The sequence below is a fragment of the Notamacropus eugenii genome, chromosome 4 (assembly GCF_028372415.1).
Source record: "Notamacropus eugenii isolate mMacEug1 chromosome 4, mMacEug1.pri_v2, whole genome shotgun sequence".
NCBI lineage: Eukaryota > Metazoa > Chordata > Mammalia > Diprotodontia > Macropodidae > Notamacropus > Notamacropus eugenii.
In genome coordinates this window covers 82323894-82335122 of record NC_092875.1, presented here as the reverse complement: position 1 = coordinate 82335122, position 11229 = coordinate 82323894, and the positions used below count along the sequence as shown (strand labels likewise).

General features: G+C 38.2%; 1 protein-coding gene across 1 annotated transcript in view; it reads right to left on the bottom strand.

Annotated features, from left to right (window-relative positions):
- LOC140500197 (uncharacterized) overlaps window positions 1–11229 on the bottom strand; it is a 66382-nt gene that overhangs the window by 25890 nt on the left and 29263 nt on the right. Inside the window, exon 3 of the mRNA XM_072602546.1 lies at window positions 9740–9755. Within this exon, the coding sequence (XP_072458647.1) occupies window positions 9740–9755 (16 nt within the window). The remainder of the gene's footprint in view (window positions 1–9739; window positions 9756–11229) is intronic.

Genomic DNA, 11229 nt, shown 5'->3' with positions numbered 1-11229 from the left:
TTTGGCTTAAGGCTTAGCTGAGTTACCACATAGCAATGATCTAACAAAGTTCATGTCTAAAGTTGGTATTGCTCCTGGCTTTTGCTGGAATTCCTTAAGTCATGTGAATGCTCCCCAAGTGTAAAAATTATTTTTAATTCCTACCTATATCTATATTATCCAACACAGGCCCTTTAACATCATAATCACTTTAAAGTGTCTGTTGGATTTTTGACAGAGTTATAAGATTGGCAAATCAAGGAAATGCTGTTGATAGAATATTTCCAAATTTTAGAAAAACATTTGACTAAATCTCTCATGCTGTTCTTGTGGAAAAGATGGACAGATGTGTCTCACATAAAAGTAATATTATGTAGTTCTGTAATTGCTTGACTGGCTGAAGACAAAGATTTGTCATTAATTGTTTAGTGTCAACTGAATTCTCCAGTTGAGTGTACCTGGAATGTATTCTTTTTTTAATTCAATTTTATTTCGTTTTCAGTTCTAAATTCTCACTCTAACCTCCACCTACTCTATTCATTGAGAAGGCAAGAAAAAAAAAACTCATTTTAAATATATATAGCCATACAAAATAAATTCTCACATTAGCCATTTCAGAGGAAGGAAGGAAGGAAGGAAGGAAGGAAGGAAGGAAGGAAGGAAGGAAGGAAGGAAGGAAGGAAGGAAAGAAAATATGCTTAAACCTAGACTCTGAGTCCATCAGCTCTCTGTCTGGAGATGGATGGTATGATTTGTCATTAGTCCTTTGGAACTGTGATTGGTCATTATGCTAAATAGAGTTACTAGGTCTTTCAAAACTGATTTTCTTTACAATACTGCTATTACTGTTCTCCTGGTTCTTTTCATTTCACTTTGCATTAGTTAATATGAGAGCAGCCCAGAACGTTGATGAGAAGAATCTGTTACATGGGAAAGGGGGAGCACAAGGCACATAAGCTGCACCAGTGCAGACTCCACCATAGTAGAGAACAGCACGAATCAGCAGGGTAGACTGAGCAGAAGCAGAAGTGCAGATCCTCAAATATATCATCACAGGATGGGAGTGCAGCAGAACTGAATGAGACAGAAGTACAGGACTCCAGGCAAAAGCAGCAGGCACTCCTGAGACTATCAGTCCACAGATTAAATGTTCCAAAGTCTGCTACATGAATTTCTGGGAGCCTAGATGGTGGAGTAAATTGTAAGTGCTCTCATCTTCCCCTTGTTGACCTTGAAAAACCCATAGAATACTGCCCCACTAAATTCTGAAATGGTGGGATCAGCCAAAGGGGTAAACAGTCTCAGCTCCAGAGACTAGAAAAATCATCAAGGTGAGTTCCCTCTTACAGTGGATGAAGGGGGCCAGTGCAGAACCACAGTTGTCCCAGATGGCTCCACCTCAGCGAACCAAGAAGAGATCCTGAGGCCCAGGAGATTGGAACCCATAAACATCAACACCAGGACACCATACATGCCTTACCACAACCAGTGGAAGTGGGCAGACACCAGTGCAGATGGTGGATCACCAGCTACTGAGTCTGCCTGTGCTCTAGCTCAGGGTAGGAGAAGCCCTCCTGCTGCCAGACAACCACTCCCATACACGTCACACAGTGAGCTTCAGGGTAACGCTGGAGAAACTCAAAAAGATTTTACTTGGCTTTAGCCCTGGCACACACCAGGCAACTCAGCACCAGGTAAGCTGCAGCATTCTAGCTTCTAGCTGAAAGGACCAGAGGACACAACACACAAAGCATGAAAATACAGACACAGAAACATGGGACAGAGGCCCCTGTGATCAAGAAGCAGAGATCCATTTTAAAAGGCAGGATAAAGCCAATCATCATGAGCAAGAAGCAAACCAGAAGAGCAAAAATCATATAATCTTGTTATGGGGACAAAGACCAAAACACAAAGACAGACGAGGTCAGCACTGAGACTGTATTCATATATGACACCTCAGAAGGTAATATGAACTCATCTCAAGTTCAAAGAGCATCCTTGGAAGAGCTCAAGAAGGATTTTAAAAGCCAAATTGGAGAGGCAGAGGAAAAATTGGCCAATGATTTTAAAAATATGAAGAAATAGCTCACTGAAGAGAAGAGCTCCTTAAAAAGGAAAACTGAGTAAATGAAAAAGGAAGCACAAAGCCTAACTGGAGAAAATAACTCCTTAAGAGGAAGAACTAGACAAACAAAAAAGGAGGTGCAATAGTTAATTGAATTGGGCAATAGAAGCTACTGAATCTCTGAAACATAAAGAATCAATCAAACAGAATCCAAAGAATAAAAAAATAGAATTGCAAAATATTTCATTGGATGAACAAATGATCAGGAAAATAGATTCAGGAGAGACAATCAAAGAATTGTTAGTCTACAAGAAATCCATGATGAAAAATGAACCTGCATAATATGTTCTAAGAAATCATCAAGGAAAACTGCCCTGAGTTTCTACATCCACAGGGCAAAATTGTCATCAAAAGAATCCACCAATCACCTCCTGAAAGAGATACGAAACTGAAAACACCAAGGAATATCATTACCAAATTCCAGAGCTATCAAGTGAAGGAGAAAATACTCAAGCAGGAAGAAAGAAACAATTCAAATATCGAGAAACTACATTCAAGCTCTCACAGGACCTTGCAGCTTCTACATTAAAAGACTGGAGCGATTGGAATATGATAATCTGTATCAAAGGAGATTGGACTACAATCAAGGATCAATTACCGAGGAAAAATGAGTCCAATATTTCAGGCAAGGAGATGGACATTCAACGAACTAAGAATTTTCCAGACCTTCCTAATGAAAAGGGCAGAACTCAATAGAAAAGTTGATCTTCAAATACAAGACGCAAGAGACACATAAAAACGTAAATGAGAGAAAAGACTTATTATTTAATGTGTATAAACTATTTACATCCCTATAATGGAGGATGAAACTTCTTAATCTTGAGAAGTGTATCTTTATTGTGACATTTACAAGGGATATACATAGACAGAGGGAGTGGATATAAATTAACTGATGTGATGATTTTTAAAAAAACATGATTAAAGGGTGTGAAGGTATTGTAACAGAAGAGAAAAGGAGGAGGCAAAAAAGGTAAATTACATCACAAGAAGAGGCACAAAAACATTATATATTAGAGAGAAAGAGGGGAGGAGACAAGAACTGTTTGAGATTTACTCTCATCTAATTTGTTTCAAGGAAGAAACAGCATATTCAGTTAAGTATAAAAATCTAACTTGCCCTATATGCAGTAGGAGGGGAAAGGGGAAAGAATAGAGAGGGGACACTAAAAGGGAGGGAGAAAATAGTAAGGGAATCAAAGGGAGGGGATCTGATAGAAAGGAGGGAAGACTCAGGGAGAAAGTGGTCAAAAATAAAACTATTGTGGAGGGGAAGAGAGAATAAAGAAATAAAAGCACAAACTGGGGAAAATAGGGTGGAGAGAAAGACGTTGATAGTAATCATAACTGTGAATGTGAATGGGATAAACTCTCCCACAAAATGGAAGTGGATAGCAGAATGGATTAAAAACTATAATCCTACAACATGTTGTTTACAAGAAACACATTTGAAACGGGAGGACACTCACAAGGTGAAGGAAAATGGTTGAAGCAAGATATATTACGCTTCAGCTGAAGTAAAAAAAATCAAGGGTAGCAATCATAATCTCAGGCAAAGCAAAAGCACAAACAAATCTAATCAAAAGAGATAAGGAAGGAAACTATATCCTGGTAAAAGGTACCAAAAACAAAGAAGCAATATCATTACTAAATGTATATGCTCCAAGTAATATAGCATCCATATTCTTTTTTTTTGTTGTTAAAAAAGCTGTTTTATTGATGTCTGTTATTTTTACATCACAGTTATATCTAGGTCTATACCACTGTCACACCCTCTTCCCTATCAAACCCTTCTATGCAACAAACAAACAAACAAAAAACCTCATTAAACAAGACTGCCTGATAACGACTCTGACAGTCTCCTTTTGTGTATCTCCCCCATATTTCTGTCAAAGGGAGACAATTGTGTTCCCTTAATTGTTCTCTGGCACCATTTCTTTTTGCTTTCTCATTCTCTCAGAGCTCAGGTTCCTTCCTGTGATTTTTCTCCTTTCTGTGTAGCAGGAATTATTACATTTATATACCAGTTGACTTTTTCTTTCCTTTGTTTCCAACTTTTGTTGTAATTGTTACCACAGAGTCCTGGTGAAACTGTTTTCATCTTTGACCTTTTGGGGGGTTTATATCTAGTAGAGGGATTAATTCAGTCAAAAAGTATGAAGTAATGTCACATATTTACATAATTCCAAACGGATAGCCAAAATGGATGGATTGATTCACAGCTCTACCAACAGTGTACGAGTATTCCTTTCTTCCCACAACTCCTCCAGCACTATCCTCATTTTTGCTTTCTTAGTCAATTTTCAGGGTGAGAGGTAAAAACTCAGAATTTTTAAAATTTGTATTTCCCTTATTATCATTGCTTTGGAGCAAGTTTCCAAAGGGCAGTTAATGTAATTTATAATTTACAATTCTCTCAAAAGCTGTTCATAACTTGTGATCACTTATCTTTGAGGAATGGTTCTTGGTTATTCCCTTTTTGTATCCTTGAGTGTCAAGATAGTGCTGGGAACACAGTTGATTGTTCATAAATTCTTCCTGTTGATTCAATTCAGCAAATGTTCATGGAAATAAATCTGATATTATGCTATATGGAGAGGAAAATTATCATGACTTAATAGTAACCTTTTGAAACTAGGTGTGAAAGTACTGTTATGCTTGCTGAAACTGGAAGTTAAATCTTATTTCGAAACTATTATCTTCCTTTCATGTAGGAAAATGATGGAGTTTCCTAGTCTTGTCCATGGAGTCCCAAATTTTACACTTGTGTGTACTTGAAATCATCAGGTGTTATCTTTACCCACACAGAGCAAAATGAGAGTAAGAAACCAGAGACTCCAGACAATAGCTGCTGCAATCCAACCATTTTCATTCATTTCATTCTTACAGCACTGGGCAGCCTTAGAGCAGAAATCTACTTTAGAGCACATTCATCTGCTATGAATGCCAAGTCTGACAACAGAGAAGAAACTGTTGAGGAGTTGTGCTTCTGCAAAGCAAGTTGTGTAGAAGGATGCAGACAGGAGGATGAGGCTGATGGGAACATAGATTATTGATGAAAGCTGCTTCATGGTGGAGATGGGAGGCACCTATCCAAACTTTCCTAGTACCATTTGTCCTCTGGAAAGCTTGAAAATGACTCTGGCAGACCCCATCCAAATTCTTTTTTTTTTTCTTGTATTAAAATTTATTTATTTAAGTTTTCAACATTCATTTCCACAAAATTTGGGGTTCCAAATTTTCTCCACTTTTCTCCCCTCCCCACCCCAAAACTCTGAGCATTCTAATTACCCCTATCGCTAATCTGCCCTCCCTTCTAACATCCTCCCTTCCCTTATCCCCATCTTCTCTTTTGTCCTGTAGGGCAAGATAATTTTCTATACCCCATTACCTGTATTTCTTATTGTCTAGTTGCAAGAAAAATAATCAACAGCTGTACCTAAAACTTTGAGTTCCAACTGCTCTTCATCCCTCCCTCCTCACCCATTCCCTTTGGGAAGGCAATCAATTCAATATAGGCCATATTTGTGAAGTTTTGCAAGTGACTTCCATAATAGTAGTGTTGTGTAAGACTAACTATATTTCCCTTCATCCTATTCTGCCCCCCCTTTATTCTGTTCTCTCTTTCGATCTTGTCCCTCCCCAAGAGTGTTGACTTCCAATTGCTCCCTCCTCCCATTGCCCTCCCTTCTATCATCCTCCCCACCCTGCTTATCCCCTTCTCCCCCACTTTCTTGTATTGTAAGATAGATTTCCATACCAAAATGAGTGAGCATTTTATTCCTTCCTTTAGTCGAATGCGACGAGAGTAAGCTTCATATTTTTTCTCTCACCTCCCCACTCTCTCCCTCTACTGAAAAGTCATTTACTTGCCTTTTTTATGAGTGATATTTTGCCCCATTCCATTTCTGCCTTTCTCCTCCCAATATATTTCTCTCTCATTGCTTAACTTCATTTTTTAAGACATGATCTCATCACATTCTATTCACCCTGTGCTATTTGTCTGTGTGTGTGTGTGTGTGTGTGTGTGTGTGTGTAATCCCACTACCTACCCAGATACTGAAAAAAGTTTTCAAGAGTTACAGATATTGTCTTTCCATGTAGAAATGTAAACAGTTCAACTTTAGTAAGTCCCTTATGATTTCTCTTTGCTGTTTACCTTTTCATTCTTCTCTTGACTCTCGTGTTTGTATGTCAAATTTTCTTTTCAGCTACAGTCTTTTCATCAAGAATGCTTGGAAGGCCTCTATTTCACTGAAAGATTATTTTTTCCCCTGAAGTATCATAATCAGTTTTCCTGGGTAGGTGATTCTTGGTTTTAGTCATAGTTCCTTTGAATTCTGGATTATAATATTCTATGCCCTTCGAACCCTTAATGTAGAGGCTGCTAGATCTTGTGTTATCCTGATTGTATTACCATAATACTCGAATTTTTTCTATCTGTCTGCTTGCAAAATTTTCTCCTTGACTTCATAACTCTGGAATTTGGGCACAATTTTCCTAGGAGTTTCTCTTTTTGGATCTCTATCAGGAGATTCTTTCAATATTTATTTTGCCCCCTGGTTCTAGAATATCAGGGCAATTTTCCTTGATAATTTCATGAATTATCTAAGCTTTTTTATCATGGCTTTCAGGTAGTTTTATAATTTTTAAGTTGTCTCTCCTGGATCTATTTTCCAGGTTAGCTCTTTTTCCAATGAGATATTTCATATTATCTTCCATTTTTTCATTCTTTTGGTTTTGTTTTGTGATTTCTTGGTTTCTTATAAAGTCATTAGACTCCGTCTGTTCCATTCTAATTTTGAAAGAACTATTTATTTCAGTGAGCTTTTGAACCTCCTTTTCCATTTGGCTAATTCTGCTTTTTAAAGCATTCTTCTCCTCATTGACTTTTTGAACCTCTTTTACCAGTTGAGTTAGCCTATTTTTCAAGGTGTTATTTTCTTCATTTCTTTTGTTCTCCTTTAGCAAGGTGTTGACCCACTTTTCATGCTTTTCTTGCATTTCTCTCATTTCTCTTCCCAGTTTTTCCTTCACCTCTCTTAATTGATTTTCAAAATCCTTTTTGAGCTCTTCCATGGCCTGAGACCACTGCATATTTATTTTGGGTGTTTGGGATACAGAAGTCTTGACTTTTATGTCTTTCCCTGATAGTAAGCATTATTCTTCCTCATCTGAAAGGATGGGAGAAGATATCTGTTCACCAAGAAAGTAACCTTCTATAGTCTTATTTTTTCCCCTTTTGGGGCATCTTCCCAACCAGTTACTTGATTTTTAGTCCTTTGTCAAGAGTAGGGTATACTCTGGGAACCTGTAAGATCTCAGTTCCTCCAAGGTGGCACAATCAAGCGTGTACAGTGGTCTGAGAGCAGAGAGAGATTTTTGTGCCCAGAATCTTAGCAGTTACTTCTCCATAGCCACCTGGTCTCCAGTTCCACCAAGTCAGCACTGGAGGCTGATTTTCAGATAAGCTGAGGGGTCAGGGCCGCCATTCCGTAAAAGACAAAGACCAGCTCCCTCAGGGCCTGCACAGGTAAGAATGGGCTGCTCAGTGCCCCCAGGTGTTTTACAATCCAACAATGGATGCAGGCTGCTGTAGGGGCTGCAGTAGAAACTGCTGCTGCCTGCCCTATGTGGCCTCTGCAGCTGCTGCCTGAGGCTGGAGCTTTGGGAAGGTCCTTCTCCCTTCCTGGCCAGCTGAAAATAACCCATCACTGACCTTTGGCTCCTATGGGTTGAGGGATCTGTGAACCACTGCTACTGGGCCTGGGGATTCTGCAATTGGAGATTCTGCCCATGAGAGCTCTTCACGAGCTACACTGCATGGCCAATGATGTGCTGGGCTTCACTCCGTGTCTGGTGCAACAGACGTTTCCCACTGGCATTTCAGGTCACCCTGGGCTGGAAATCTCCTCCACTCTCTTGTTCTCCACTTCTGCTGCCCCAAAATTTGTTCACCGTCCCTCTCTATACAGGTATTTTATGGGCTGTGTGGGAAGAGCCTGTGCATCTCTGTCTTTCTACTCTGCCATCTTGGCTCTGCCCCTCCCCATCCAAATTGTTAAAGGAGAAGTTAAGGGAGTTAGTGGAAGAAACAGACCAAAAAACTGTATTATTGAGGGACCTTGACCTCCTACTCTCTGAACATGATCAATCTAACTTCCAAATAAACAAGAAAGAAGTTAAAGAAGTGAATAGAACGATAGATAAGGTAGATATGATAGATTTCTGGAGAAAATTGAATGGGGAGAGAAAGAAATATCTGTTTCTCAGAAGTACATGGCACATGCACAAAAATTGATCATGTACTAGGGCATAAAAACCTCACAATACAGTGCAGAAAGGCGGAGATAGTCAAAGCATCCTTTTCAGATCACAATTCAGTAATAATTATAGGTAATAAAGTGTCCAGCCTTGAGGCCGAAGGGCTACCCGAGTCTTTTCTTACCCGTCGTCCAGGTCTTCAGCTAGCCAAACCGCATAAACGTATGAGAGAAGAGACTTTCCAGAGTCGAACAAGGGTTAGGCTTTATTCAGGGTCTTGGTTACATGTGCAAGGTGAATTCTTCCTCAGGAGAGAGGAATCCTCCTCCTCCCAAGGAGGCAAAGATCTTACAAAAGAATGGAGGCGGGAGAGGGGAGAGGAGAGGGACCCTCTGCCCTCTAAGGGCCCTTCAGCGCAAAGAGCGCCTTCAGACTTTCCTGACCCTACTTAAGCTCTTCCACCACATAGTTTGCACGTGAATACCAGGCGTGCTCTCAGCTCTTAGCTTAGTCAACAACAGGTGTGCTCAGACCCCGGGCCAATCTCAAGGGTGGGATGCTCTCCCCAGCACGTATCCCATGGGGAAGAGGCAGAGATGCACGAGATAGCCCGTATCTCACGCCTCAATTCCCAGCTGTTCCCTGGGGGCCTCATGAGAATTCTGAGGTTAGAAGTTCTCACTTTTACCTGCCCGAGACTGTCCACATGAAACTGACCTTACACCCCCAACAATAAAGGACCAGGGAAAGATAGGCCAAAAATTAATTGGAAACTAAATAATCCAATCCTAAAGAATGAATGGGTTAAACAATAAATCATAGAAACAATCACTAACTTCATTCAAGAGAATGACAATAATTAGACAAACTACCAAAACTTATGGGACGCTGCAAAAGTAGTTCTTGGGGGGAGTTTTATATCATTGAATGTCTATATGAATAAAATAGAGAAAAATGATTGAAGAGTTGGTTATGCAGCTGGAAAAGGGAAAAATTGAAAACTCCCAAGTAAATACCAAATTAGAAACACTGAAAACCAAAGGAGACATTAATAACATTGAAATTAAGAAAACTATCGAAAAAATAAATAAAACTAAGTGTTGATTTTATAAAAAAAATTTAAAAAAAAGTTATGTCTTTGGTCAATTTGATTTTTAAAAAGAAAGAAATTACCAGAAATTACCAGAAAATACCAAATTACCAGTATCAAAAATGAAAAGGGTGAACTCATCTCCAACATGAAGAAATTCAAACAATAATTTGAAATTACTTTGCTCAAATGTATGCCCATAAATTTGACAATCTGGGTGAAATGGATGAATATTTTAAAATATATATAATTTGCTCAGATTAACAGAAGAAGAAGTGAAATACCTAAATAACCCTGTCTCAGAGAAAAAAGTTCAACAACCCATCAATGAACTCCCTAGGAAAAAATCTCCAGGGCAAGATGGATTTACAAGTGAATTCTATCAAACATTTAAAGAACAGTTAATTCCAATATTACATAGACTATATGGGGAAACTGGGGAAAAAAGGAGTCCTACCGAATACTTTTTATGATATAAATATGGCTCTGATACCTAAATCAGGAAGAGACAAAACAGAGAAAAAAAATTATAGACCAATTTCTCTAATGAACATAGATGCGAAAATTTTAAACGAGATATTAGCAAAGAAAGATTACAACAACTTAGCAGGAGAATAATACATTTCAGTCAGGTACCCTTTATACCAAGAATGTATGGCTGGTTCAATATTAGGAAAACTATCAGCATTATTAATCATATCAACAACAAAATTAACAAAAAACATATGATTATCTCAATAGATGCAGAAAAACTTTTCACAAAATATAACTCCCATTCCTAATGAAAACACCGGCGAGCATAGGAATAAATGGAACCTTCCTTAAAATAATAAGTAGTATCTACCTAAAACCATCAGCAAGCATTATGTGTAAAGAGGACAAGCGACATACATTTGCAATAAGATTAAGGGTGAAACAAAGATGTCCACTATCTCCACTGTTATTCATTATGGTACTAGAAATGTTAGAAAAGAAAAAAATTGAAGAAGTTAGAATAGCAAAGAAGAAACTAAGTTATCTCTCTTTGCAGATGATATGATAATATACTTAGTGAATCCTAGAGAACCATGTAAAAGACTACTTGAAATAACAAATAACTTTGGCAAAGTTGCAGGTTACAAAATAAACCCACATAAATCATCTGCATTTTTGTATATTACTAACAAAGCCCAACAGCAAGAGATACAAGGAGAAATTTCATTTAAACTTTCAGTAAACATTGTAAAATATCTGGGAATCTAACTGTCAACAAACCCAGTGACTACATGAACACGATTATGAAATACTTTTTGCACAAATAAAGTCAGATCTAAGTAACTGGAAAAACATCAGTTGCTCGAGTTAATATAATAAAAATGATAATTCCACCCAAATTAATTTACGTATTCAGTGCCATACCATTCAAACTACCAGAAAATTATTTTCTAGAGCTAGAAAAAATAATATCAACATTCATCTGGAAGAATAAAAGGACCAGAATATCAAGAAAATTAATGAAAAGAAATGCTAAGGAAGGTGTCCTAGCCATATCAAATTTCAAATTGTATTATAAAGCAGTAATCATCAAAACTACTTGATACTGGCTAAGAAACAGAGGAGCTGATTAGTGGAATAGGTTAGGTACTCAAGACACAGTAGTCAATGAATATAGCAGTCTACTGTCGAATAAATCCAAGGACCCCTGCTCTCCCATTCTCTCATTCACTCTCCCACTTTCTCTTAATGTCTTTCTTTCCTATTTTGTTGCACTCCTGCACTGTATGGGTATTTATAT